General features: G+C 48.6%; 10 protein-coding genes across 10 annotated transcripts; 6 read left to right on the top strand and 4 right to left on the bottom strand.

The window, feature by feature from the left end:
- Nucleotides 1-253: 253 nt before the first annotated feature.
- Nucleotides 254-3195, bottom strand: ASPWEDRAFT_47979 (STE11 family mitogen-activated protein kinase kinase kinase; the record flags this gene model as incomplete). The annotated part of the gene is made up of 4 exons (XM_040837041.1): nt 254-2593; nt 2644-2795; nt 2882-2955; nt 3014-3195. The coding sequence occupies 4 exons, from the start codon at nt 3193-3195 to the stop codon at nt 254-256; spliced, it is 2748 nt and encodes a 915-aa protein (XP_040695066.1).
- A 2702-nt stretch (nt 3196-5897) lies between these two features.
- ASPWEDRAFT_99906 (FTFMHR domain-containing protein) lies at nt 5898-8723 on the top strand (the record flags this gene model as incomplete). The annotated part of the gene is made up of 3 exons (XM_040839698.1): nt 5898-6030; nt 6107-6161; nt 6224-8723. The coding sequence occupies 3 exons, from the start codon at nt 5898-5900 to the stop codon at nt 8721-8723; spliced, it is 2688 nt and encodes an 895-aa protein (XP_040695065.1).
- A 517-nt stretch (nt 8724-9240) lies between these two features.
- Nucleotides 9241-10146, bottom strand: ASPWEDRAFT_23482 (uncharacterized protein; the record flags this gene model as incomplete). Its single annotated transcript, XM_040832487.1, has 3 exons — nt 9241-9543; nt 9635-9724; nt 9784-10146. 3 exons carry the CDS (start codon nt 10144-10146, stop codon nt 9241-9243), a joined length of 756 nt encoding a protein of 251 aa, XP_040695064.1.
- A 757-nt stretch (nt 10147-10903) lies between these two features.
- Nucleotides 10904-13852, top strand: ASPWEDRAFT_23481 (uncharacterized protein; the record flags this gene model as incomplete). The annotated part of the gene is made up of 6 exons (XM_040832486.1): nt 10904-10932; nt 10993-11079; nt 11188-11314; nt 11377-12145; nt 12199-12749; nt 12812-13852. The coding sequence occupies 6 exons, from the start codon at nt 10904-10906 to the stop codon at nt 13850-13852; spliced, it is 2604 nt and encodes an 867-aa protein (XP_040695063.1).
- Nucleotides 13853-14791: 939 nt separating this feature from the next.
- On the bottom strand, nt 14792-16444 carry ASPWEDRAFT_34932 (adenosine kinase). Its single transcript, XM_040834117.1, has 7 exons — nt 16251-16444; nt 16166-16181; nt 15936-16089; nt 15533-15874; nt 15142-15479; nt 14959-15072; nt 14792-14896 (listed from the first exon to the last, which is right to left on the bottom strand). The coding sequence occupies exons 1-7, from the start codon at nt 16291-16293 to the stop codon at nt 14863-14865; spliced, it is 1041 nt and encodes a 346-aa protein (XP_040695062.1). The 5' UTR covers nt 16294-16444; the 3' UTR covers nt 14792-14862.
- On the top strand, nt 16292-17349 carry ASPWEDRAFT_146932 (DUF1770 domain-containing protein; the record flags this gene model as incomplete). The annotated part of the gene is made up of 3 exons (XM_040829513.1): nt 16292-16919; nt 17003-17191; nt 17302-17349. The coding sequence occupies exons 1-3, from the start codon at nt 16611-16613 to the stop codon at nt 17347-17349; spliced, it is 546 nt and encodes a 181-aa protein (XP_040695061.1). The 5' UTR covers nt 16292-16610.
- Nucleotides 17350-17949: 600 nt separating this feature from the next.
- Nucleotides 17950-20085, bottom strand: ASPWEDRAFT_56514 (uncharacterized protein; the record flags this gene model as incomplete). Its single annotated transcript, XM_040838294.1, has 5 exons — nt 19822-20085; nt 19551-19720; nt 19297-19426; nt 18875-19243; nt 17950-18822 (listed from the first exon to the last, which is right to left on the bottom strand). Exons 1-5 carry the CDS (start codon nt 20008-20010, stop codon nt 17950-17952), a joined length of 1731 nt encoding a protein of 576 aa, XP_040695060.1. The 5' UTR covers nt 20011-20085.
- Nucleotides 20086-21221: 1136 nt separating this feature from the next.
- Nucleotides 21222-22364, top strand: ASPWEDRAFT_56512 (60S ribosomal protein uL2). The gene is made up of 4 exons (XM_040838293.1): nt 21222-21244; nt 21320-21377; nt 21455-22032; nt 22098-22364. Exons 2-4 carry the CDS (start codon nt 21329-21331, stop codon nt 22233-22235), a joined length of 765 nt encoding a protein of 254 aa, XP_040695059.1. The 5' UTR covers nt 21222-21244; nt 21320-21328; the 3' UTR covers nt 22236-22364.
- Nucleotides 22365-22964: 600 nt separating this feature from the next.
- Nucleotides 22965-24515, top strand: mpt (putative DNA repair and transcription factor Ada). The gene is made up of 2 exons (XM_040838292.1): nt 22965-23711; nt 24444-24515. The coding sequence occupies exons 1-2, from the start codon at nt 23050-23052 to the stop codon at nt 24460-24462; spliced, it is 681 nt and encodes a 226-aa protein (XP_040695058.1). The 5' UTR covers nt 22965-23049; the 3' UTR covers nt 24463-24515.
- Nucleotides 24516-25546: 1031 nt separating this feature from the next.
- ASPWEDRAFT_47970 (BAR domain protein) lies at nt 25547-27073 on the top strand (the record flags this gene model as incomplete). Its single annotated transcript, XM_040837038.1, has 5 exons — nt 25547-25673; nt 25751-25918; nt 25992-26107; nt 26166-26446; nt 26497-27073. The coding sequence occupies 5 exons, from the start codon at nt 25547-25549 to the stop codon at nt 27071-27073; spliced, it is 1269 nt and encodes a 422-aa protein (XP_040695057.1).
- Between the last annotated feature and the right edge of the window lie 641 nt (nt 27074-27714).

The following is a 27714-nucleotide window of genomic DNA, read 5'->3' as shown; positions in this document are numbered from 1 at the left end:
CAGCCATTAGACCACCGACATAGTATCCTCTACAGTATGAGGAACCGGAGACAGATGGACTCTCAAACAAGACAGCGAAGGCTCATGGGGTATTCAAGTATGTAAATTCGAACAACAAGATATCGAAATTATTTTGGTGTTGCGTGTAGAGACGTCGCGAAGCTCGGGCACGAGGAACAAAGGAAAGAAATGGATATAAATCGTGACTGCGTTGCTAGCCAAAGAACTTGCAAGTATGATCTGAAGACCTGCTTCAGGCCAAAGGCGTGGCTAAGAACTGGCACTTGAGCAACTCATCTGCATCCGGCCTCTGTTCAAAATCGGGTTGGAAAGTCATGTCCAAAAAGGCCTTGGCATCTTTGCTTGCATGCTCTGGGGCAGGAGGTCTCGCCTGGTTGTGGCCAATGGCGAAAATGGCTTGCAGCTGACTGCAGTCGGGGAATGGGTGGGCACCGATAAACATTTCCACGACAAGACAACCCAAACTCCAGATATCAGCCTTTTTGGTATGAGCTGTTTGTCGAACGACCTCAGGTGCCATCCAATAGACACTACCTTGCATCGACGGTCGGTGCAGATGGCCAACGCCAGTGCCACTGGCTCGAGCACCGAGAAGTGTGGAGGCCTCTACACGTTTGGAGATACCGAAATCGGAGATCTTGATTCCACCCTTGTTGTCCACAAGAACGTTGGCACCCTTGATATCCCGATGGATGATGTCACGGTTATGAAGGTAGGAAAGACCAGTCAAGATTTGACGGACAAAGTTCTTGATCAGCGGCTCTTGGAAGGTGTTGTATTGCTTGAGCATCGTAGCAATAGAACCTCCTGGCACATACTCCAAGAAAATGTTCAAGTACTGATCATCTGCAGTAGTGCCCAGGTACTGCACAATGTTGGGATGATGAAGGCCTTGCAAAAGCTCAATTTCATGCTTGAGCGCAGTGACCATGCTGTTTTTGCGTTTATCGAATTCAGTACCCTTGGTAGCTGAAGGTATCTCGACTTGTTTGACAGCCATGAGTTCTCCAGTAATTGCATGAAGGGCAAGGAAAACGCTTCCGAAGGATCCTTCACCAATCAGAGAACCCTTCATCCAGTTCTTCGGTGCAAAGTTGTTTCCAGCTAAGAAATCGTTAAGATCCTCATCCTCTTCTTCATCGTCCTCGGCAACAAGGACACTTAATCTTTCATTCATCGAGCCACCATCTGTTGCAGCAACACTAGCGCTCTCGTCAAATATGCTCTGGCGTGAGGTACTGGGCTCATCAGATCCACTGTCAAACGAAACGTAAGACTTGCGATTTGGCTCAACAGGCGACTCTTCCTGAAGAGGCTGTAGAGAGCTCGACGCGACTGAATCTCTATACGAAGCTTGAGGCAAGTTGAATTTAGTAACTGAAAGAGGCCGAGCAGGACGCGCGGTCTGCGCAGCCTGGGCAGTTTGTGAACCAGCTTCAGAGGCAAACCAGCTATCAGCAAGGCTCGGCATTGGAGGGATTGGCGGAAGTGGAGGAATCGGAGGTGCATCCCGCAAGCTCGCGTCCCGTAAGCTAGATGCAAAACTTGCGTTACTGACGACACTCAAACGACTCGTTGCTCGGCTTAGGCGCTGAGATCTTCGGACAGACATCCGCATGGTTTTCTCAATATCCTCCCGGTGATGGCTAGGGAAGTAAGATTGGATTTCGTGAATGATCATTTCACTTGGTGGTCTGGCCCCAAAGAACGAGCGCAGCTTGGCCACGGGATGGCGATCCAAATTTGATAGCTGGGGATCCTGCTCACTAGGGTTCGGGTTCTGGCCCTGGCTCGGAGGGTGTCGAGATACAGGCGACATTGGCTGTTTGATATTATGCCAGGATTCGCCAGTGAGTTGTTGAATCTTTATTTGATTGCGAGGGTTTGAGCCGCTCAGGGCATTGAAGTGGGCCGTCTGGCTTTCGTCTTGTGCAAGCTGAGAAGCACGGCGAAGTTCATCGGTCTCTGGCTCTCCAGCATGGATCTTCCGTAAAATTAAGCGGCCACGTTCGGACCTGTTGGTGCCTCCACATATCTCCATGAGCTCGGCATCAGTGAGCCTTCTAGAATTGGAAGGTTCTGGGTCGAGACCATCCAAAACATAGAAGCAGTAGTTGCGGTATTGATGCTCAGGGAGCTGAAGCTTCCTCAAAGCACAAAGAATGATTTCATCCGGTGTTTTGCAGTGCCTAATGTTCAACACCTTAGTCTGTCCCCCGGTGTAAATAATTCTTATCACCGATGAGTTGGGCAGCGGGCCCATCGTCAAGCCATCAAGACTAGGATTCTGTCTTAGGTGTCTACCCTGGCCTGCGTCGCTGGGAGTTCCAGGGTTTCGTCCAGAGTTGGAGCCGGTAGAAGGCGTGTGACCGAAATAGCCCTGTCCCTGTTCCTTTCGTTCCAGAGGACTGGCGACATATCGATGGGATGGTAATGGCGAACCTGGGCGCGATGATTTCCCAGTTCCATGAGAGTCATATTCCGCCAATCGAGACGTGTGGTTGTTGAGAGTTGGTTGTCGAGTGTTTGAGAGAGTATTGTAGATCGGGGCTTCAAGTGCGGCAAGTTGTTTCTGGAACAATGAGAAAATGCTCTAGATCAATTCAAAAAGGAACCACTCACCATATTCTTTTGCTTGCGATTGGCAACTGACTTGTTCCTAAGTTGCTTGATAGCAACAAAGATCCGCACTCGATCGCCGATCTTTTTGATGCCCATCTCCTGGAGGATTTTTTGATCACATTCCATGAGGTTGTCACCGTTGAAATTGTTCGCTGAACACAGTCAGTTCCATCATGCTACTCGCTTCTCATAGTGTGTAGTAAAGATGGGAATCGTGCTCTGTTCTGTCTGAAAGTACCTTTGAATAATGATTCATATTGGCCACAGTTTATGCTATGAAGCCACGCGATAACTTGCTTCTCATCCCAAGCCCTATTATACGGTCAGTACGACTACATCTTCATGAACCCATTTAGTCTAAGCGACTCACCGGATGGCCTCAAGCCCACCCTGTTCGGGAAATTCTGATTCTGTTGGGCTAGTAAACAACACTCCATCCTGCAGTTTTGTCGCACCGGTCGACTTGTGTGATGATCCAGTATGGTAGGACGGTGCTGAGGCTTGAGGTGTCGGCAAGCTTAATGGTGCCGAATATGTCTTGGATGCCAACATTGTGAACGGGGCACAACTCGGAAGTACAGTTTCTTTGAAAAAATGCCGAGGACTTTTATGACGAAATCGTTCCGGATAGTCACAGACGCACTCGGCCACGGAGGTTGGCGGCGGTCAGCCCGTTAAATATTAGATGATTTTTGTTGGCAGATTATATTGTTTTTGTATTGAAAGGAACGAGAGGTCTCGAAGGAAAAGCTCGGGCGAAGGGCTATTGCATGGTATAGAGCGATCCTATCTAAAAAAAAGTACCAATTAGTTCCATGGTTCTCGACCGGTGAATGTGAAACAAACAGGAGCCCGCAGAAGAGGGGTGGGAAAACACGGCCGGGAAAACGGGCACTGAAGGGATTCTCACAAATTGAGCCTTCAATGCAATAATGCCACCAAAAAATTGATGATAACCGTTAAGGCTGAGATAGGACAATTCGGATGCCTTTGGTGTGCTTTGCCGTAGCCGTTTTCTTACTCAGCCCTTGATGACGGGAATGCTATCGGAATCTGAAACACTTCCCACCGTTGGAGTAGGAGGTCACAAGTTGATGTATGGCGAGTTGAACAGGCGATGCCCGCTTGGTAGGCGGGGGAAGGGGAGGGAGACCAGAAGGATGGTGGTGGTGGAGGAAGAAGAAGAAGAGGAGGAAGAGGGCAGAAGAGGACGAAGCCGAATAATAATAATAATGCTGCTACTGTGCTGCGACAAAACCACAAACCAAACCATGTTCTGACCTGGTGGAGGCCCGATCGGTCGGGGACACGTCCAGGAGCGACGCTAGGCCAAAAGGGGCATAGCGGGACTGCATTCTAAAACACGCCGCCAATGATTTGTCAGGGGGGCCAAATCTGAAACACAAAAGCCCCTCGTATCGATGGCGTTTGGCCCTGTTGGGTGTTGGTGCCGTCACAGGCAGTGGGGGAAGAGGGCGATTGACATTTGGTTTTACCCTTCTCGCTGGCCCGGCTTTTCTGGAAAACTGGAACAAGTTTGTTTGAGATTCTACATGGGCTCCATCGATCACGTCGCTTGGCTGAGATCTTTGAGGTCATTGTTTGATCGTCTTCTTGAGCTGAGAAAATAGGAGTATGATGTGTTCTACAGAGTACGTGCTGTCCGGTAGTCTGTACTCCTTGCTAGGCAGTGGTATATATAGGCTGTCAGGAGAGGCTTCATGCTACTAGTACACCGTACTACTTCATACTAGCGATTTTCATGAAGATAGCATATTGCATTGCCACGGTAGATCATGTGGCTGAATATTGGTTTGACAGCTTAGAGGATAACTAACCTAGTAGATTGCTTAGTGTAGATACATGGAGGCTGTGTCTTCAGTAGAACATTAGTTTAGTAGATAGACGGAGTGTCCAGGGTATAGTAAACAAGAAGAAACCATACCACTTCAGAGACATCCCACTGAAAGAATAAGCGGTCAAAGCCAGACATAAAGCCATTACAACGAATGGAAACCCCCTGAAACTGAGTCGTTATACAGAATAAGCCAAGATTGCCAAATGACGTTAAGCCAAATGTCACTTTCTAACAAGATGCTTATCTTCAAAGATATCACCGGAAGATCATGCTCTGAAATATCAGCAGGAATCAGCCAGATGGCTTAGATACTTCCAAAACCCCATATGGAGTACGGAGCACAAAGAATTCCTGGTCCTTCTAAAATTGAGTACCACATGTCGTGGGTATTCCTCCAATTTATATGCTGTAGATACCCGTGCCATGTGGATAGATGATTCTGGCTGTCAGGATGCAGAGATTCCCCCTCAAATATAAGACAGAGATCATTAATAACCCGCTACACATGTCTATGCACTATTTGTTTATCTATATTTTTGGAGTAGAGAAGAATCGATGAGGAGATTACACTGCATTCATGATGCCCCCAAAGTAGCATCTCCGCACCAGCAGGTGGGGGGATACGAGCAGAATACATGAACAAGGAGGAAACACGGCGTGGTGGCATTTGGCGGTTTCCCGCGTGGCATTTAACCACACCTCCTCAACTCTCCACTGTTGAAACCTGAACAACTGATTTACCAACGAATCAAACCATTGGCATATGCAACAGCCAGAAAGCATTTATATCATCCCCGAGTCTAAATTTGGATTTTTGGAGATAACCAAATTTCCTGTTGGTCTGGTTAAATCAATTTACCAAGGTACCGCACGGAACCTGAGACCTTTAATTTGAACGCTATTGGTGCCGCGTCACAGTGACTGACTATACAAGGGGTTTTTGTACCTACTTAAGATGGACTGTTGGGTAACAGTGGCTCTCTTGATTCCCATACACGGAGTAAAATACCAGACATGAGCTTCCATGGATGCTGATAGTTGGTACTGTCCGGGTCTACGGAATGGAATACTCTTTACAATCATCAGCAGTACACCATACTGTAGACACAGCATGCAGAGTCTTGTACACGAAACGCATGTAGCATCTACATACATTAAACCCGCTTGTCATTGACGATGATAAAACACCGAAAATGACACCAAATTCCTGATAACAAGTAAAATACACAAAATATCATGTTCATTCAGTGTAAAATGCCGCTGATTTGGGTGCAGTTCCCGAAGAGCCATCACGTGACTTGTCCTCCAAGCCCCCTCATGCCAACCCCACAGTTTTTCTTCCCCGCTCCTCCTCTTGCGCGTCTGAGAACATGCTCCAATTCCAAGGCAATTCGCCATGGAGGACGAGAGAACAGCCCCAGGAAAGGTGAGGAAGAAAAGCGTTGCGTCTCACCGGAAGTCTCTGTCTTGCGAGTACTGCAGCAGATCCTTTGCTCGTTTGGAGCATCTTCAACGCCATCTCCGCACCCGTTGAGTAACCCTGAATCCCCTCAGGAGATGTTGGCTTCTGTTGGGAAAAAAACCATCACTAACGTTATATTGCAGACACGAAAGAAAAACCATTTTCATGTGATATATGCTCCAAGTCGTTTGCAAGAAGGTAAGTTGTTTCCCACGTTGCAATGAAACCGGCCCTGGCTAATATAGGGGAAAATTCTGTAGCGACTTGCTCGTACGACATGAGCGTCTAGTCCACCCTGCCGAGAGTGCGGCAAACCGCGAACATCGAGGCCATAGTAATACCGGCCATAATAACAACAATCAAAATAACAATAACGGCACCAATCACCATGATGTTCCCCAAACGCCGCCAGCCCTGCAACCTGCCCACAATGAGTCTCGAATGCTAGAGCTAGCCGACGCCGTGCAGATTCAACCACACGCAGTCCCGCCCCCTCCGCCCGAGGTGCAGGTGCAGCCCGCTCCGATAGTGGAAACAACGCATTTTAATCCTTCGTGGGGTTATGACCTGAACCTCTTATCTCATGCTGCAAGCCATGTCGCCCTCGAAGGCCAGCATGAGAACCTTGAACCTATCCGGAAGCCTCCACAAAACGTCAGCGCTCCCCCAGCACCCTCCCATGTTCCGGAAAGGGCCATCACCGACAATTATGGTGTGGAACCGTCCTTTCTTGATCTCACAGACCTAGGGGACCCGGTTCAGGATTTTACTGTTTTCCTGGAGAGTGTTGGTCTTTCCTCTGACTGGGATTCTGGGGTATTCTCATCGGTCGAAGAGCCCATGCTGCCGACTAGCTTCCCCATGGATTCAAAACCTGCTATCCGCGAAACTGCTGCACCGAGACTTGGCACGGAGATGATAAGTGATCAACGTACTACAGCGGATGATGCACCGTCCTTTTCGAACTTTGGGTCTCGCCTACCGTCTTTACAGCCAGAGCCCCATGATATAGAAGATAGAATTGGACTATCCGATGAAAGCCAGCGGCCGGCATGGGATATAACAAACACTGATCGTCAGGTGTTTGTCTCCAAACTCGAGGAATTCTCGTATGTCCTTCCAAAGGGCTTTATTCCACCCTCCAGACATACGCTATCTCGTTTCTTTGCCGGATACATCAACGGATTGAACGAACACTTGCCTTTTATACATGTCCCGACGCTTTCCGTTTCAAAATGCTCACCGGAACTTACTCTCGCGTTAGCAGCTGCAGGCTCACATTATAGATTTGAAAACAATCGTGGAATTGAGCTTTTCCATGCAGCAAAGGCAGTCTTGTTGGAGCGACTCCGAAGAAGGGATAGTAAACAAGTTGCATGTCCCTCGTGGAACTTCGTATCCCCAAGTTCTGGAGGATTTCACAATTCTCGTGGATCATCAATTATGTCCAACAATGCGACCAGCCCGTTCCAGCATCAATATATGGGACACCCGGTTGAGCCGGTGAATTATACGCCTGATGACTCAGATGCTCACATGGAAGTCATTCGAACTTTCTTGCTACTCACAGTTTTTGCCTCTTGGGAAAGACATCCTGAGCTGCTACGAGAAATTCTTTCGCTTCAAAGCACTCTGGCAAGGCTCGTTCGAGAGCATGGCCTCTCTGAGCCGGTCCCCAATCCCGATAATATTACCTGGGAAGAATGGATACGAAGAGAAGGAAACAGGCGGACAAAGATGATCGTTTACTGTTTCTTCAACCTCCATTCTATCATGTACAACATTCCTCCTTTGATTCTGAACGCAGAACTCAAGTTGAACATGCCGTGTTCCCACGATGTCTGGAAAGCTACCAATGCGGCCCAATGGCGACGAGCTTATCGCGCCCGGCATGGATCAGATGTCTCCTTTCAGGAAGCCTTTGCGAAACTGTTTCTGAAATCAAACATGCCATACTCGTCTGCGCCGATTTCACCTCTCGGGAATTATATCTTGATCCACGCTATCATCCAACAGATCTTCTTTGCCCGTCAGCTTTGCCTTTCTGCGCCGAACATGTACGGCACCAGTCTGAGACAGGAGGATTTGAATGTTTTAGACAATTCCCTGAGTTCCTGGAAAGCGCTGTGGAAACGCACCCCTGAATCCAGCATTGACCCGCAGAACCCAGCAGGTCCGATTGCTTTTACATCCACTGCTCTTCTTGGTCTAGCTTATATCAGGTTGCATGTTGATCTCGGACCTTGCCGTCGTCTCATCAGCCAAGACCCGATGCAAATTGCAAGGGCTCTGGGTGAGTCTCCACCCATAGCACGAAGTCCACGTCTCATCATGGCGCTGCTACATTCTGCGCACGCATTGTCGATTCCGGTACGCCTCGGAATCGATTTTGTTGCGAGAACTCATTCATTTTTCTGGAGTATTCAGCACTCTCTCTGTAGCTTGGAATGTGCTTTTCTGTTAAGTCGATGGCTGCTTTCTATACCAGCCACGCAAGCCGACCAAAGACTGTCAGAACACGAAAGAAAGCTGCTTTTGTGGATTAAGAGCATGATGGATGAAACCGAAATGGCAGTTGATCCGCCAGGAGCGCCTGACGTTGATTTCCTGACCAATCATTACAAGGCCAGACAGCTGAGTGTTGCCATTGTGCGTGTATGGGCAAGGACATTCAAAGGAAACACTAGCTGGGCAATTGTGGATCTTGTTGGGTCGAGCTTAGATGCTTATGCTGACCTACTCGAGGCACAGTTATTGTAACACGCTAGCGCAGCACCACAACTCGCCTTGCGTTCATGCGCTTATTTCGGCCTATCCATGAATGCATCTAAGACTTGAGGCAGTTCGAGATGGTTGCGTCCAAGGGAAAGCTCGTGATGCTACGGGCCACCTGGATGATATATGTTTTTGTTGTTGTATACCCACGTCCGTGTGAATGAATTTCTTACTCTGGTTTGTATATAAAAGTCTGATTGCAAGCTTTACCTGTTGATCAGTAACTTCGATCACGCGTTATTCTGATCTATTTGCGGATGGAGGGGTTCGGTATGGTTGTTTTATTGTCTTTCATCCCTTCCTGAATTCGATGTTTCTGAATTGCTTTTCTGCTATAGTTGATTTCGCATATCCTTTGACCATTCAACAAAGCCAAAACCCAGTTGATACCTTGCTATTCATGCTATTTGATATAGGGAATAATATGAACTCAAGTCATTGCTCGCATTATTGTATTCTTATTGTTTCGTTATTCATAAAAGACCCCTCTTCATTTCCTGGATTACGATATATTCCTAACTCTCCCTTGACTCTTTGTCACACTCGCAGGCACAAACCGCAACGCGGACATGGACTTTTCAAGCTCGGAAATCTCCATTTCGGAAGAACCAGTATTGTCTTTTTGGTCAGATGCCGAATACGGGACGGCTTGGACGCTGGACTGAGATAGTTGTCGATTCCTCAATCGGCCTGCCTTTGGAGACGTGGCGGTGGTCGCTGATATGCGGCGTCTACCAGTATTCATCGGTCGCAGCAAGGATGTTTGCTTGTCGATGCCATCGTTGACGATGAAGAAATTATATGTCTGGAATAGATAGTTAGACGTTGATCGAGAACTCAGCGGGGTCGCGGTGGAAATGGCCACGAATCTTAAGATTGATATTGACATCACTTACCCTGGGAAACATATGCTTGTCTATCAAGTGCATTCTGCGTTTCTGGGGCGTGGAGCATTTGCGCTCGCAGTTTTCAATAAAGCAGCCATACTGATGAGCACGTTAGCTATTACAAGAATCAAGGGGAAAAAAAAGGTATGAGGTCATACAGTCTTCTCCCCGCGCTCTCTCAGAGCAGCAATCAAAGGATCATGATTCTCCTCGATATGCAAATTCAAAAAACGATCCGTGGGAAAGTTCTTTCCACACTCAGAGCAACGATTAACATGAGCCTGCCGATAATGAACCTCGTAGTCTTCATACGAGGTAAACGAAATCGTCTCCTTATGAGGCGGCAATGAACAACGCATCACTTCAGCCGAAGCGTTGACCGAGTCCTGCAGGTGTAAGAGTTTAGAGCGTCCGGTGGAAGATGCTGGCGAGGAGGATCTTGACCACGATTCTTCGGGCGAGCAGTGGTGGTCTTGAGAAGGAGATGGAGATCTCGAGACTGTCCGAGAACGTTTGGACATTTTCTTTTTGCTTGGCTTGCCTCTTTTTGACTAAGAGGGGGATTTTTCTTTTCTTTTCTGACTCTTTCCCGCAGGATTGATGTGATAGGTCAGGATATGTGGTTGAACTTGGTCGATATGCGGATTGTACAGTAGTTTGTTGAAGAGCGGAGTTGAATTGTTGTTCAGTATCCGCTTGGGTATGAATGATGTGGGTCAGAATGAGGGTGTTTCCCTCTATTAATAGTGAGGATTGTTATAGAAATTGTCTGTTCGTGTAGAAAAGAAGATATAAACAACAATTTGATAGAATTGTTCTGATGCCAGTTGGATGTACCAATACAGACCCTTACATACCATACGGTAATACCATTACCAGCTGTTCCTGTTCCGCCACGAGCCACACCTCTCCAGCCAATCAGCACCGCCCAAGCCACACCGCCATCATCTCCAGCATCTTTTTTCGGACGGGCGTCAAAAGTTCCGGTGATGATGGGATTTTCTCTACCACGAGCGGCGGTATCTCCCCTCGTTGTCCGTCACTGAGCCTCTCAGCCCATCTTCATTGATCTCTGTTTCATTCTCCCCATCACATCCACTGTTGAAATTGTTGTCTTTATCTCTACCCTGGGTCCTCACCCCCTTCATCGATCGATTCACAACTAACTGATGGATTGTTCACTGCTTCTGTCGCCCGCAGACTTCCAGCCAGCCATAGCCATCTGACGGGCGAGGTCAACGGTGGGGTGACACGGGTGTGGTCTTGACGACTCCGAGCATGGCGTCCGCGTTCCAGGATACGTGGCAGTCAGTATCTACTTTATTCCTTTTTCGATTGAATTGTGTGTGTTGAACAGCATTGTGCAGGATTGCGCTCGAGGGCGAAAAGCAGCTTTCGAAATGCCTTGCTGAAAAGGAGCCTACCTTTGCCGAAATCTCCCATTATCTCTCAGAGTCAGTTCATCTCCATTGCTCCCATGTTCCGTCGAACATTAAATATAACCTTGCGCGCATTGGACCCCATCCGGACTAACCCCTCACTTGTTGTTCTCTGCTCTTTAGGTTCCGTACAGCTTGCCAGAATGCCATTCTCCAGGACTTCGAAACCGCACGCTCCATCGATGTGGAGGCCCGCCTATGGGATTCGCATTTAAAAATCAATACCCGGTTTCGCAAGTTGCTTTCCCGCGTGAGTGTTGCACGATTCATCCAGGATCGGCCATATCTTCTAATCAATGCGCCCACACTTAGTTTCGCGAGGAGAATGGAAAGAAGAAGAAGCCGGTAGAGAAACGGAAGCTCGAGAAACATTATCTCGAATTCATTAAATCCAGTCAGCGGTTTTATCGAGGGTATATCCAGCACCTGTCGTCGCATTTCGGAGGAATTCAGGAACTTGAAAAGGTCGCCCGGAAATTCAACTTTGATAACCCATCGGCACCGTCCACAGTCAAGACCCCCGATGGTCTTCGAAATCTCATACTTCAATCATGCCATTCAACTCTTATCCGTCTAGGAGATCTTTCCCGCTACCGCGAAACAGAACTCGTCAGCAAAGACCGCAATTGGGGCCCCGCCATCGGGTACTACGATCTGGCCGCAGTGATCTACCCAGCTTCTGGCGCATCGCACAATCAATTGGCTGTCATTGCCCTCGCCGATGGAAATCACCTACGGGCTACGTACCACCTATACAGGGCATTGGCCGCCCAAGAGCCCCACCCATCCGCCAAGGGTAACTTGGAAATCGAATTTAGGAAAATCATGAACGCGTGGGCCAAACGGGAACTGATCCGCCCTGAGGATGCCGGTATTCCTGGAAGAGCTCTGGCTCCTTGGTTCGTTTACCTTCATGCGCAATGCTACAAAGGGACCGATTTTCCCGAGCACGATGAACTTGAAAATGAGGTCTTGAGTCAGCTTGCTGTCGACTTGAAGGAACGGTCCTTGGAGGGAACTTTGCAAAAGTTCTGTCTGATAAACGTTGCCGCGGAAGACTTTGCGAGAACGCGCTCAAACGGTAAGTTTCTTTGAACTTGTTACAGCCAAGACAGTCACTGATATAATCCCTAGAGGAATCAGTATCCAATGCTTGTCTCTTTTTCCAGCGGATCAATGTGAAAACTTTCTTCACGTTACTTCAAATTCTCTTGGCCGAAGTGGAACGATTTGTGATTGAAGATTCCAATAGCAAAGACGCAACCATCAGTCCCGACAAAGTTACTGTCGTTGCCCGTCGCATCTTGCCTGCCCTCCGAAATTACAGCTCTTGGCTTCTCACAGTCAGTAATTTGCTGGTGGCTTACAAGGAAGAAAAGGATACGCCGCTCTCCGTTCAAATAACCGAATTTTGGAAGATTTACGCCAACACTTTGACTCTTCTCGCATCCACTTTCGACGTGGTGCATCTTCCAGAGGTAGATTATCTACTAGAAGAGGATGAGGAGACTCTTGGTTTCGCACCACTCGACAAAGAGGCTACGGCTCGTCGATACTTGGATGCGAGTGGCCAAAAGAAGCCTCGAATTCATGACTTCGGCGTGGAGAGGAGTCATCCCAATTTTGAAATGCTTTATCGTATCCGCGAATTCGTTATTGACGGACTTGATCTCGTTGTGAGCAACGTATGTTTTTGATCGACTCATCCCTTCTCCCTGAATATTATGGCTAATTTGACGCGAAACAGAGAATCCCGATAGCTCTGGTCGACGATGAAGATAAAAAGACTTTCATCTACAAGGAAGAAGGACTACCATCCCAGTTCTTTGCTAGTCCTCAGGGCCACCAGCATACACTGCCTGTTACAAGCATTGAACGAGAAGATATCCAACAAGCGGCACGGGACCCCAGTCATGTTGCAGATAACAGAAGTTTGTTTGGCGGCTCGCAGTCAGCCTCGGCTTCTATGTCTGCGAATATGAATCGCATTGTTGAGGGTGTTGAGCGACTGGTTGAATCTGATACTTATGAAAATGCCCCAGCAGTGCCGGACAATCTGGCTTTCTTGAAGAGCAGCAGTCAAATGCCAACTCCCCAGGCCGCGTTCTTTGACCCCAGTGCGAATCATGCCTTCCGAGAAGAAAACATCCCTCCACGGAGCACCCCCATCGCTCCTCCCGGGCTCGCCCCTCCCGGACTCGGTCCCCCAGTCGCAAAAGCCCCACCATTAGCCCGGACACCATCCCAGTCCTATACGCCGCGGCCCTCCCTTCCTGCTATTCCTAGTATCTGGAACACTGCCTTTTCATCTCAATTTGGGGGCAATTCATCATCCCCCAGGACTCCCCCGGGCCTTGGTCAGCAACCAGGCTCAATGATGCCTGGGAGTATCAGCAGCCCAGTTCCTCATTCCTCCCAAGAAACGACCGTGAATGACCTCATGCTCCGACACAACCTCATGGCGCAGGCTCCATTGCATAGCTCTCTTCATGGCGGCAGCTCTATGCCGTCGACCTGGATGCCCTCACCCAATTCTCCTGCACACCCCCATCTTTCCGGGGCAACTTGGGAACGAGACCTGCTCAATAGCGCGACTTCTCCTTTTGGGGTCCCCAACCAGCCAATGTCGAGTGGACTAGTCAACGGATCCTGGAACAACGACGCTTTTCTAGCCGGTAACTTCTCCTCTGGAGCTGGCTACCCCAGTTCCGGATTCGGCAATGGTCGCAAATCTGCTACGCAACTCGGCGCTATCGGCCAAACACCACCCTGCGGGCAAGGAGGTTGATCTCTCACACTCGTCGTGCATTTGCAAGAGAGAATGTGTACAAGCACATCTCCAAAAAATCTTGGGAAAAACAAGCAGAAACACGGTGCGGTACATAACTCGGATCGACCGACATGTCTTGTCCGTTTCTTTCCATGGTATGGGTGGGAAAACGCAAAGGTTGATCAATACTCGATCTGCGTGTCCAGAAGCCCAATCCATGCACAGGTTTCGAAGAAAGCTCCAATTTTCACCCACCCATCACATATTGATTAAGAGAGCCAGTTCTGCAAGATGACTAGGCATATGTGACTTGGGGGAGGTGCCTTTCAATGCATAACCCGTGCATGGGTTAGCCCCTGGACTGGTGGTTATACCGTTAACGAATGCGTACCAAGTGTCTAATGAATACAGAAAAAGGGGGTCCTTTTCAGGATAGGATGGAGGCAGGAGGAGGTCGGTTTCTAAGTAAATTTCAACATTTCACGCCTGTTTCGTTATAACGGGGAGGAAAGAGATGAAAACTTAGGGACAAGAGATGATATTATGTTTTTTTCGATGCTCAAATGATGCGTTATTTTGGTTCATGACACACGATTCAGTGATTGTATTGTCTTTTTTTGTCCTACTTTCATTTATCTCACGCTCTGGGTCAAATTCTTTTATCTTACTTTTCCTACTTCGACGTCGCTACGCATATCGAATACGAACTAGTAATTGATGCCATGATGCCATAAATGCCCTTGAAAATATATAATTGTACTAATGATGTATATGTAATTTGATCTTGAATAGTTATAATAAGTGTTGAATCATTACATCGTTGTTGAGAACGTCATAACTTCCGCGACTCCTGTATTATGCAGATGGGAGCGGACTTTTTGAACATGATGGAAAAGGGCCTTGAACGTTAAGCCAAGGACAGAAATGGGGTATAGAAGGTTGAATAATCTAATGAAATTTTTTGCTGTAACATGCGATTACCCCATGGTCATGCTCATGGGGCTTTTCGAGGGAGGTTTGTCAGAAATTTACGAGGAGTAGGTCTGCTTGGGGAAGGGGTAGCTATTTGCGAGAATCATGTTAGCCACACATTTTACTGAAATTTCAGATAGGGAGACGCTTACGAAGCTCCCAACTCCTGGATGCTGAGGCGTGCGAGCCACTGGCCCATGTCAACGCTCTCCTCCAGAGACTTCTTCTGGACAACACCAGCACAGAAACCACCGGCGAAAGCATCACTAAAGAACGTCATAGTTAGAAAAGCAATTTCTTGGGACAAGAATCATCTGCAAGAATAGTTTACTTACCCAGCACCGTTGGTGTCATTGATGCTTTCCTTGGCGATTTCATGGACGGGAACCTCCTTAACTTCGACCTCACCGTTAGGCTTAGCAGAAGCGGTCACGGTGGGGAGAGTGCCCTGGGTGACGACAGCGATTCTTGGGCGGTTGGTGTTCTTCTTGGGCAACAGAGCCAGCTTCTTGGCGATTTCAACAACGTCATCGGTATTCCAGCCGTGGCTCTCAGAGTAGGCACGGGCCTCAGTCTCGTTGCAGAAAGTGTAGTCGGTGTAAGGGAGGACCTGGTCAAGCTGGTCCTTGAAGAATTGAGCGATGAAAGGGGCGGAGATAGAAAGCAAGAAGGGCTATTTGATGATGGTTAATAATGCCTAGAAACAAAACAGCTTCCAATGCATACCTTGTTCTTAGCGGCGGCCTCCTCAGCAAGAGCCAGGATGGCAGGAACAGAGACAGTAAGGTGGAAACCACCGACGTAGAAGTACTCGGCCTTCTCGACGACAGACCAGATGTGAGGCTGCTTCAAGTGATCAACCTTGTACTCGTTAGCAGCAGCGAGGTGGGTGCACATGCTGCGGTTGTGGCCAGTGATGATAACACCACACTTGCCAGTGGGCTGGACATCGTCGACACGGTACTCGGTGTGGACACCAGCCTTAACACAGGCCTCCTTGAGGGTGTCGGCGTGCTTGTCCTTACCGACACAGCCAATGTAAACGACCGAGTTGTCGGGAAGCATGTACTAATGGAGCGGGGTCAGCATTTGCATTCCTGTGCAACATCAAACAGTTGAGGGGTCACACCTGAGCACCACGGGCAGTGTTCTGAGCAGCACCACCAGCAATCAACTTAACATCGGGCTTCGAGAGCAGTTCATCGTAGATACCCATGTGCTTCTCCTCAGCAAGGATGGCATCGTTGTCCTTCAGGCCATACTTCTGCAAGAGAGCAGCGTCACTGTAAAATTATAAACATTAACCAGTGTTCAATTTTACTTGAATCAAGTAGTATCTTTCTTGTTTAGTTGACGTACCCGACAGCCTGGATGTCTAATTCCCGCAAGAAAAGTTAGTACATGAAACCCATATCAGGGATGTTTAACTGCACAAGTCACGCACCGAGGAGAGGGTTCTCCAAGCAAAGAAGGGGGTAAGAAGCCATTTTGTCTTTGGTTTCTGAGCGTGTGAAGAGAAAAGAGGATGAATTGGAGAGAGATGGATGGTTGAGAGAAAGAGGAAGGGAAAGAAGAGGAAGGCAAAGCAAAGAGGGACAGTGGGGGAGCGTCGAGGTGGAGGGGTTGAGGAAGGCCGGCGCTGGATCGACTGTGATTCGCCGGTTGCCGTCCGGAGAGGATTATTTAATGGCGCGCCGCTTTCTGTTGCGTCAGGGGACAGGACGGTTGATCAACAACGACAGACAGCCAGATCACATCCATCACCTGCTCGTTGATTCACGCCCGCAGCTATTCCCGTTGCAAAATGTCCGACCCAACGATCGAGGTCGCTGAGACCATTCAAACCGCCTCCGTCAAGCAGGACCCATCCCCAGCTCACGATGTCAACCCGACCACCGCTGCTTCGGAAAAGAAACCAGCCGTGGAATCCACGCCCTCTGAAGCAGACAGTATTCCTTCAGACATTGTCGATCCTGGCCGGGTGATTCGATCTGTTGCCCGACGACACCAGTTTCCTCCTATGCCGGATCTGCGATTTGAGCAGAGCTACCTGGCCAGCTTGAAGGATGCAGACACCAAGGGAAGAATTGCATGGATCACAATCAGAGATCAGGTACGAGGATTCCGGAGGGTTTATTTTGTTGAAACAAGGAGGACGATATGGAATTTGCTAACTTGATTGATTTTCTACTGTAGGTCCTTCTCCCTCTGGTCCAGGGTACCCTTTGGACTCTTGCTCTCTCCGGCTGGCGTTACTGGAACCGCGGTGCATCCCTCAGCGGCAAGACTCTGGGAAGCAGACTGCGCAGATGGTGGTACGAAGTGAACAACTGGAAGCTTCCTTCCCTCAACAAGGACCGTAAACTTGCTAGTCAGGTGGAAGACGTAAGTGCATTGTCTCCATTGTTATGGATCCATTTCTTGAATTCAATACAGCCTTGATTGATAAGAAGGGCTGAGTGAAACTGATTTAACTGGTGCTGACGGTCTCGGAGTTTTTACAGTTCTACAAGGCACAGTTCTCTTACGCCGGGGCTGATTAAAGGCCTTGTTGAAATTTTGAATCGAATTACCGAATTGTTCCTTATGGATTTTTTCGCAGCTGGGCTTGCATTCGCAGGAGTTAGGGCCATGGCGTTAATACCATCGACAAGTTTCCTTTTTTCCCTATTAGTATATATGCAAAATCAAAATCTTCATTTGAAAACATGACTTGGTTTGACGTGCCTTGTCACACATAGAAAAAAGAAAGATACTTGGGTATCTCTTTACATTTGCATTGTGAGATCAACCTCTTTTTCATCGAATACAAAGTTTCCATACAAATACGGGACTAAACTAGTTTTCATCACGTCTTCAGAATATCCTCTGGAATCCCTCCTCTAAGAATGATTTTAGAAATCGCGAAATCACTCTGGGCCATAATAGACCTGACAATTTACTCTCAACGCTGACTTGAAACATCCCTCATGTAAAATAACGCCTGATAAGCAAGACTCCGTGTTTTGCCCCGTATCCGTTAAAGCAATGGTAATAAAAACGAAAATGAAGAATGGGATCATTATACCCAGACTCTGTCAAGGCCAGAGATATGCAGGGTCTTCCATTTTATTCTGCGACTTGAAATTATATAATCCGGGCTGCTAACCTGCCTCATTTGTGCCGTTGAGTGCGGCAGGCTGGTTGGTAGGTATTCCAGCATTGGCACTAGCAGCATCTCCATGAGTCAATCCATTTGGTCCATTTTGCTGTAGACTCTGCTTCGGCTCCTCTGTGGGGGTAGGGAGCGCTTTGGGATCTGAGACTGAGCTCTCCTGAGCTGTGTCTTGGGGTCCATTGGCCACCGACTCTTGCGTTTGAGTGGAGGCAGGTTGTTCTTGTTGACTCTTATGCTCATTTGTCTCATCTTTGGCCTCGAAGTTCTGCCCTGTTGGTCCTTCGCCAGGGACATTCGGGCTACTTGGCAATTTTCCCTTGCCATACCTCAGTTGCACCACGAGGCTCTGGTTTCCATCATTCAGTACTGATTCATCCCCGCTGGCACCCTCTTCATCGTCACCCTCGAAGTCATTCTCTTCTTCCTCTTCTCCGCCCTGCCACTCGTTAGAGTCGGCGCCTTCCGAGTCGCCATCTTCATCAAGCATATCGTAGTCGGTGTGTCCATTCGCACGAGTGGTTCTGTTCCTCTGAGGTCTGCCTGTCTCCTCTTCAGATTCATCCTCTCCCCGCTGGCCAAGGAGTAAGGCTTCGCCATATAAGCCTCCAGCACGTGAGCGAATTTGTCTTCCGCTTGCCGTGTATTTGGGGCCCGCTGGCTCACCAGGAGTTGAAACCCCGGATGCGTTTCGGGTAGATCGACGGGTTGTGGGCATGTCGTCGGAGAATAAGTCCTCGTCGTCAGAGTACGTGTACTTGAGCTTCTTCCCACGGGTGCGACCTTCGTAGAGAGAGAAGCCAGGCTCTGGTCGAGAAAATTGAGCCTTTCGGGCAATCCGGTAGTCGCGGCGCTTGCGTTTCTTTCCATCTCGTAAGTAAGGTAATCAAACAATCGAGTAGCCTGTAACTTACCTCCTCTGCACCCTCGAAACGAGGAATTGAATTGTTGATTCTCTCGCTTAGCTTTTTGGAGTTCGTGCTCTTTTCTTCATCGAGCTTATCAGCAACCGCCTTCAGCTCGGGAATATCGCCTGCCACGCTCCACCATGTGACATTCTTCAATGCCGGGTTGCTCTCCCGGTATAGTCTGAAATGTGTATCATCCTGCCCTTCAATGAGCCAGTATCGGCGCTTAAGTCCATCGCGTCCCCAGGGTTGGACTGAAAGTGGCTGGTTCAAATCATCTTCATGGCGTGCTTGCTTATAGGACTCTTTGATCTTGGCTTGGACGGCTTCGGAGGAAGAAAGGGACCATAGAATTAGGGATTTCAGCAGTTGCAGCTAGAAAAGTGTCAGCGTTGCGAACTGCAAGTTCTCAGATATTATCCACATACGCGTTCCTCCGGCGACATGGTCGCAAAAGTCCGACCCCCGTGAAGGGGGTTCTTGCCCTCCCAGACCTTGGGCCATTGAGACGCATGAGTATGAATCGCTTCTTCCAGAGGGCGTTGATAATGATTCCGTCTGTAAATTCAAGGCCCCGCATCAGTTATTTGTCCAGGCATAAATGGTCGGGTGGAAATCAAAAAAGTTCTTGTCGTGTTTTCTCCGCGACGTGCAGAATCCGGGGAAAGGGTGGCGCTCATACTCAACATCCTTCTTCCGGTTCAATACCAGGCCGAGCAACGCACACAATAGTTTCTCAATATGATCCCCCGGTGGAGTTTCTGTAGCACCTCTCTCGATATCTTGTGGTCCGTAGTGTGGTGTTGATCGCGGGAATACTTCGTGGAAACGCGCGCGGAACATTACAATGAACTTCCAAGTTGCGACAAGTCAGCAAGCGCGATATGTAAAGGACGATTCGCGTGATGGGTATCCTCGGCGGCGTGTAAAAATCCATTTTCTCCAGAACTTACTGCGATATCCGGGTTGTCTGCTAGAATATAATCGTGAGGGGGTGAGGGAGCCCGCTTCGGCGGCGGAGATTCAGACTCCTGCTTCTTGAAGTACTTTGCGATCCCCACAGGCTCATCAACAGCCATAGACTCATCATCTGTCGGTGGCGCCGATGATAGCGACGAAAGATCTGAGTCGGAGACTGACATCCTGGATATGGTCAAGGCTGGTGGTGGTGGTGGTGTTTGAAGCAAGTTAAGGTGAATGAGGTCCGACTCCGCGCGCCGCAAAGAAGTTCAACTGCCGCTACTGGAAGCGCGGCTTTTACGCGCGTGGTCCGTTTGGCATCATCTACAGAGAATGGTAGCCCATATCATATCAGGGCATGATCAACATACAGGTTGGCTAATTAATCACAGTTGCCAAAAGATCATGGAGGCAAGGGGGAGGAAGAAATAATAATTAATGTAATAGATCATGCATTGAGGATTTGCTACAGAGAAATAAGAGTAAACCAGCCCACACATCAATCGAGAACAGACAACCGCTAATTTATATGCAGAGATCCAGCATGATATTGCAGGGTTTGTCCAGAAATTTGAGAGATTCGTATGATCCTCCAGGGAAAAGAACACTGCGCATTTCCAGTCGAGACCGGCATTTGCTTCAATAACTCAGTAGACTGAGGTCATTAAGACATAGTAGAATCAATGGTTGAGGACATCCCGACCATTGAAAGCGTGTCTCTGGGAATCAGCCTTGGCCCACTGCTCCAACTCAATGCGAATGCTTGTACATCCATATTCCAGAAGAATATAATTCCAATGTTCTGCCACTGTTTGCGCAGTGTAGTTTTGACGAGGCTGAAAAACATTTGATGGTTCTAACATTGCACAGAGAAACCATGCAGGACTTTGCCCTAGAGGGTCCAAACCCCGGGCTCAACGACTCGTCGCAACCTTATCATGTATTTAGTGGTTGTATCTAAGCACAGTAAAGGGGAAATTATCAATATCTTGCCTGACTAAACTTCTCAGGCCGTATAAATAATTTCTTTCCATTCCAACGCCAGTCGCATCACCGTGTGCCATAGACGACATGATGACAAATTCGATTGCTAAACCCGCATTAGAGGAGGGAACTCAGGAGAACAGAGAAGCAAAAGAACCCCCGAGGTGCCAGCATCATGACAACTATTTAAATCAACCCTCTATGCGATCGACCTGAATCATCAAGCAACCAAACAGTAGATACCCGATGCCCTTGAGGTGAGTCCGAAGATGAGGGCACGTTGGAATCCGCCGGCCAACCAGAGCCGCCGCCGCCCGCCCAAAAGGCGCTAGCGCCAACTCGGTTAGATTAGCGATGTCGCCCTAAAGCCCACACAGTTCTGCTTCGACGAATTCTACAACACCAACCCGACAAGCCCATTTTCGATTTGAGGTACGAGCAACTTGATAAACTCCCACCACCGGTCACCAGGCGGACTTGCTTTTTGAATACTAACCACCAGTATAGAGAGTCGCCATGGGTCGCGTGATCCGTAACCAGAGGAAGGGTCGTGGATCCATTTTCAGTGAGTGCGACCGCGAGGAAATATGCAAGAAAAAAATCTCCAGGATCACAATTGCTGATACAGAATCTCGCTTTCAGCGGCTCACACCCGTCTCAACAAGGCCCCTGCCCAGTTCCGTACGCTCGACTTCGCTGAGCGTCATGGATACACCAGAGGTGTCGTGAAGGAGATCATCCACGATCCCGGCCGTGGTGCTCCCCTCGCCAAGGTCCAGTTCCGTCACCCCTACAAGTTCAAGCAGGTCACCGAGACCTTCATCGCCAACGAGGGCATGTACACTGGCCAGTTCATCTACGCCGGAAAGAACGCTACTCTGACCATCGGAAACGTTCTCCCCCTCTCCTCCGTCCCTGAGGGTACCGTCGTTACCAACGTTGAGGAGAAGTCTGGTGACCGTGGTGCTCTTGGTCGTACCTCTGGTAACTACGTTACCGTCATCGGCCAGAACCCCGAGGATGGCAAGACCAGAATCAAGTTGCCCAGTGGTGCCAAGAAGCTCGTCAAGAACACCTCTCGTGGTATGGTTGGTATCGTCGCCGGTGGTGGACGTACCGACAAGCCTTTGCTCAAGGCTTCTCGTGCCAAGCACAAGTTCGCTGTCAAGCGCAACTCGTGGCCCAAGACCCGTGGTGTTGCCATGAACCCCGTGGACCACGTAAGATTGACCCCTGATTCCTCCAAATTTGCAAAAGACGGGATTTCTGACATGTTCTTCTACAGCCTCACGGTGGTGGTAACCACCAGCACATTGGTAAGGCCTCAACCATCTCCCGCTACGCCGTCCAGGGTCAAAAAGCCGGTCTTATTGCTGCCCGGAGAACTGGTCTGCTCCGTGGTACCCAGAAGACCAAGGATTAAACGTGTTATTGGGTGGAGTTTTTTTCTTTGTGACGGGTTGAAAAGGGTCTTTGCTATGAGACATATGTACTTAGCGACTGCGGATTACCTCCCCATGTCCGTAGCCAATCGAGGTTGTGGCCACCATACTTTTTCATTGATGACAAAAAAGGATACAAATTTCAGGGTTCAACTGGGTGCATTACATGACATATCTCTAGCAAAAGAAAAGTAGATGCCTACGGGTATTCATGCGGAAATTCAATTGGTTTTTGGTTCAATGTCTTTCTGTAGTTGTCGTACCTGAGTATATAGCATGCGGCTCGCGACAGGCGTTTTTGCCCTGGTCGCTAGGTATTCATTTCTACATTCCTATATTCTACTGGATTAGCAGGACCGCACTTGCTGGCTGTTGCAAATTATATATGCTGAATACCTGGAATTGATAAGGATCTAATGATGAAAGCCTGACCTCGTAGATATATATTGGAGATATTAGATTGTGGGGTGAAAATACTCCGCAGTCTGAACAAAGAACGAAGCTAACAAAGACATGTAGGCCGCCTTACAGCAATATCCCATACTTTACCTGTTATTATTTTCATTATTGCTCTCCTAGACAAAATTATTGTTGAAAATTGTTGAACTTGAGACCCTGAAACGTTGCTCTCAATGTGGCCAATCAGCGGCGCCACCAGCAATCCTGGCGAAGGTAACTGAGGTACCTAGTCTTCGAGATCGAAGGCCAGATTTTTTTTTTTTTTTCACTGCCTGAGTTGATTCTACAGATTATTCTTCTTTTTCAACTACTGCGATAGACGTCTATCGCATCAAAATGGTTCAAAAGACCCCACCTCAAAGAATTTCACGCCTCTCTCCTAACAACCCCTCGTTGCCTGCTAGTGCGCGGTGGCAAGCAGTCGTCAATCGCGACGCAACAGCAAATACCTTTGTCTACGCCGTTTTAACGACCAGGATATACTGTCGACCGTCTTGTCCAGCTCGTCTCGCACGACGGGCAAATGTCAAATTCTACGATACCCCGTCGCAGGCCGAGGCTGCAGGATTCCGATCCTGCAAGCGGTGCAAACCAGAGACAATCCGGGCGGTTAACCCCCAAACCCAATTGATAGAAAATGCGTGCGAGACAATCCTGTCAGATATAAGGGCCGGATCGAAGCCGAGACTTCAGAAACTTGCGGACGAGGCTTGTCTGACACCGAGTCATTTCCATCGTGTGTTTAAACGGGTGATGGGCGTAACGCCTGGTCAATACGCCCAGGAGGTGTTGAACAAAAATTCTCAACAGTCTTTGGATCAGAACAGCGGACAGGATGGAAATAATGGAAGCATCTTTTCGATGACGGCTGTGGCGGATGGTGTAGATTTGGATAATCCTGGTTCATCTGGCGGATTGGGTGATATATATACAAACGCCGGTGGTTCCATGCCGTGGAACGAGTTTGACATCCTAATAACCGCGGAGGATGAGCAAGAGCAAGAGCATGTTTCAGGAGAAGACAGAGGATATCTGGACAATCTGTTTTTACCGTTAATGGACCATTCCCTCAGCGCACCCCGGAACGACATTCCCACGGGGCCTTTGGTGGAAAAAGCAAAGCAATCCATAACGCAATCCGAAATGATCGATTTCGACGAAGCGCTGATCACCTTGCAACCGTGGGAAGGCCTCTAGACACAGCCCTCTCTCCTTGAAGTGCTTTGTATTGTATACATAACCTCCCCCGTGAAGCGCCTGGGTTAGTGGATCGAGTTAATTCCCCCCGTTGGAAAGAAGGCGGGGCAGTGGTACATAATCAGGGTGCGGTTCATGGATGGTTCACCGTTCATGGATCAAAAGGGGGGAGAAACAAGGGACGGGGATACGGAAAGCCATGGAGGTGTCAGATCGTCCTTTTAAGAAAAAGGACAATCTTCAAACGTCATCTCGTTTCGTGATCTGGCAGGCCGGCAGACAGGCACATGAGCAGTGACGATATGGCACTGGGTGGTCAATGTTTCTGGGGCCGATCGTCTTTGATCATCGGGAATTACATGGCTACGGTTACAGTATTTTACTCGATTATTGATGGTTATTATCAAGAATAATAATTGGAAACTCCAGCAGAGTGCAAGCGGAGATACTCGAAAGTGGTCGTTTGCAGTCTTGTCGCAACTGTATTTCAGAAGAAGTGCTGACATGATCTGCAAACCGCATACGCCATACAGGTACAGACAGAATACATGATCTTAATTCTTAGGTCAACTTGCTTATATGAAGTAGAGTACGTACTCTGTAAGCCCATCTCATATCAGATGAGGAGAAGAGAGAGCACAGTACAGATGAGATGAGGGAAATAGTGTTTGTTTCAGACTCCAGATCCATCGAATGTCTCTGTTCTGTAAATAGCATCCTATGATTAGACTGTGGCAAAGGGACCTGTTCCAGTGTTACAGTAATATTTGTATCTCAGATCCCCACCGGCGGCCCACACAACGCGTGTCACACTGTCTGCAGTGTAAGGTCTGGCCCATCAGCAGTCGAATCCATCTGAGTGTAATTGTTTCTGGCTGATTCTGACACAGCTGGAGCAGGTCTGTGGGCGGTGATCGAATAGGATGGGCAAAAAAAAGGGATTCATCCACTGAAGCTACGTTTCAGGTACACCTCCTCCGGTGGTTAATTAATTACAATAATAATGGTGGGCGTACGTGCGCATGAATATCATCCATGATCCATCCCTCATTGCTCGCTCGACATCACAGTGACCTTCTCCCTCCCCACCTTCGATAGTCGATCCCTCTTATCAAACAGAAAAAGCAAGCCTGTCCTCTCCCTCCAGAAAGATCAAAACCCAAGGATAGACGCATTCAGAGAAGCGACGATTGTGGTTCCTGCCAAACCAGACAAAGGAGAGCAAGGGAAATTGCTGTGTCGTCCGCCAGTGGCGCCCTCCAAGTCTGATCCATAATCCATTTATATCCCCCCATACTTTGCATCCTTGACGCCCTGCGCATTTTACGTTGCGTTTCCTGGGAATCGGTTTCTGACATTATTGTCGCCGTCTGTCATTCCTCAGCTCACCACCACGGATATTCTCATTAATTAACCCATTCCTCTCTGTTTTTATTCTCTTATTTTCTCCATTTCTCAACCCTTCTTTTTGTTCGACGATCTGCTTTCCATACATACTCAATCCTTTGTGGATATACCGGAATCGCAGGGTAGCCACTCTTTCAGACCTGCATTGTTATCATTGCCCCCAAGGACACGCTATCCTTTTCAAACCGTTTGCAGCATTTCGACCCGTCCATAACCACCAGCATTCATAATGCATGTCAACAAGAAATTCGGTCGCTTCAAGCAATGGGCTGGAGAGCGAATGGGTGGAGAGGTCAAGACCAGTCTTTCCGACGACTTCAAAGCCATGGAGACTGAGATGAATGTGAGACATGATGGTGAGTACAGAATATTTTTATTTTCCCTAATTGAGAAGTCTATCTCATGATACTGACGCTCGATTTTCTTCCCCCAGGCGTCGATCGCATTCACAAATCCATGACAGCCTACGTCAAATCTGTTTCCAAACGCAACGAAGGCGATGATAAGGAGAAAACATTACCTATTGCCCATTTGGGAGGTAGTATGGTCAGCCACGGAGAGGACTTTGATGTGAATTCGGAGTACGGACGGTGCATGACCAGTAAGTCACCACCATCGGCTATTGCTCCTTGAACGAGCTGCAGGTCGCTGATATCTTTTCTTTTCGCAATCAGTGTTTGGAAGAGCCGAGGAGCGACTTGCACGTGTCCAGGAAAGCTACATTTCACAGGCGAACTCAAGCTGGCTTGAGTCACTGGAGAGATCCTTGACTCAAATGAAAGACTACCAGGTAAATATAATGGTTCCAGCATTTATCGGGTACAGATGGTCTGACATATTTCCTATAGGCCTCCCGCAAGAAGCTCGATAGCCGGCGACTTGCCTACGACACTTCGCTCTCCAAGATGGAGAAGGCGAAGAGAGAGGATTTTCGTGTGGAGGAAGAGCTTCGGACCCAGAAGGTCAAGTATGAAGAGGCCAATGAAGATGTCTTCCGGCGCATGCAAGATATCAAGGATTCAGAGGCAGAGAATGTTGTGGACTTGACTGCGTTCCTGGAGGCCCAGCTGAGCTATCACGAAAGGTGCCGGGAGGTACTCCTCCAGCTCAAGAATGAGTGGCCTGGCGGGTAAGTAATCTTGACTTGGAGATGATTTTCGCTGTGCTAACCCTCTCTAGTCAAGCTACTACGCAGACGCCGAATGGTCGTCGCTCTGGACGTGCCCGCTCCAACACTGCACACTCGTATTACGAACGCTACGAACCACTTCATGAGGAACCCCAGACTGAAACAGAACCTCGGCCTATCATCCGGTCGAGCCAACCGGTCGAAACGGGTTTCCCACGTCCAGTTTTCAACCGGACACCAACATTTGAAGGACCTTCGCAGTTGCGACAAGAGCAACCTTCCTACCAACTGCCATCGAGAACAAACAGCGAAAACTACATGCCTCGCAGGGACAGCTCCCAGGTTCTGCCTATCAGCACTCGAGTGCCTAGTACCGACTACTATGTCAACTCTCCTGACGACATCAGTCCACGGAGCGGCAACAGCCCTGATAATTCGTACCGAGGACGCTCAGTCTCTCCAGCTCCGTCTAATGGCAGTGTGATGTCCAGGAGGACCAGCTCTACCCATCTTAACGGTGTTGGAGGATTCAAGAAGGGTCCGCCGCCGCCGCCTCCTTCGCGCGCAAAGAAGCCGCCACCGCCGCCGCCGATGAAGAGGGCTCTTCTCACTGTAGGGGATTCGTGAAGTTCATCGAGATTACCATTCTGTATAGCGCTTGGGGTTTGGAGTTCGGGTAGATTACCGGGAATCGTGTTTTAATCCTTCATAATCAACTTGCTTCATGCTTTATTCTTTCCGTTGGGCACTGTAAAACAGATGTAGTGGATTAGAGCTTTAATACTCAGGGTCGGTCCTTCTTACCCATGCCACTATTGCGCCATTGTTATCTTGGTCAAGGTCAAGGTTGTATTATAGGAAGGGCTCGATTGGATACCTGACTAGACTAAGGTACCTACACCGTACATCATCTGTGTTCGTGGCAATAAGCAAAATAAGACTGCGCAATAGATCTGTGTGACTTGTCATGACCACATTCGTATTGACCGCTAGGGAAAGTTTTAGACTCACTGATCAATATCAAGAGGAAAGCTGAATATACTAGCACCATAATCACCAATATTGCCCATTACAATAAGTATCTGGATACCCTAGTCTCCCATATGTATCACTGCCTTACATTTCCGGCATCAACTGCCAAGCCTGAACGCGGCCACTCCGGCCACTCGCTGAGTCAGCAACAGTCACGTGTCCGGCACGAAATCTTCTTCCAACGTCGCTCGCCGCCCGCCTCTCCTCGTTACAGGCACAGGCTGAGAGCACAGCCA

This window comes from Aspergillus wentii, assembly GCF_001890725.1.
Source record: "Aspergillus wentii DTO 134E9 unplaced genomic scaffold ASPWEscaffold_1, whole genome shotgun sequence".
NCBI lineage: Eukaryota > Fungi > Ascomycota > Eurotiomycetes > Eurotiales > Aspergillaceae > Aspergillus > Aspergillus wentii.
This window is presented reverse-complemented; position numbering and strand designations above follow the sequence as displayed.

Bases quoted from the DNA above. Each gene is read 5' to 3' on its own strand.
- ASPWEDRAFT_56512 (XM_040838293.1), top strand. From the start codon at position 21,329: ATGGGTCGCGTGATCCGTAACCAGAGGAAGGGTCGTGGATCCATTTTC. The intron at 21,378-21,454 runs GTGAGTGCGACC...TCTCGCTTTCAG, and splicing joins GGGTCGTGGATCCATTTTCA to CGGCTCACACCCGTCTCAAC. The intron at 22,033-22,097 runs GTAAGATTGACC...GTTCTTCTACAG, and splicing joins CCATGAACCCCGTGGACCAC to CCTCACGGTGGTGGTAACCA.
- ASPWEDRAFT_34932 (XM_040834117.1), bottom strand. From the start codon at position 16,293: ATGGCTTCTTACCCCCTTCTTTGCTTGGAGAACCCTCTCCTCG. The intron at 15,480-15,532 runs GTATGCATTGGA...ATCATCAAATAG, and splicing joins AGGCCGCCGCTAAGAACAAG to CCCTTCTTGCTTTCTATCTC. The intron at 14,897-14,958 runs GTAAGCGTCTCC...TCTCGCAAATAG, and splicing joins ATCCAGGAGTTGGGAGCTTC to CTACCCCTTCCCCAAGCAGA.
- mpt (XM_040838292.1), top strand. From the start codon at position 23,050: ATGGTTCAAAAGACCCCACCTCAAAGAATTTCACGCCTCTCTCCTAAC.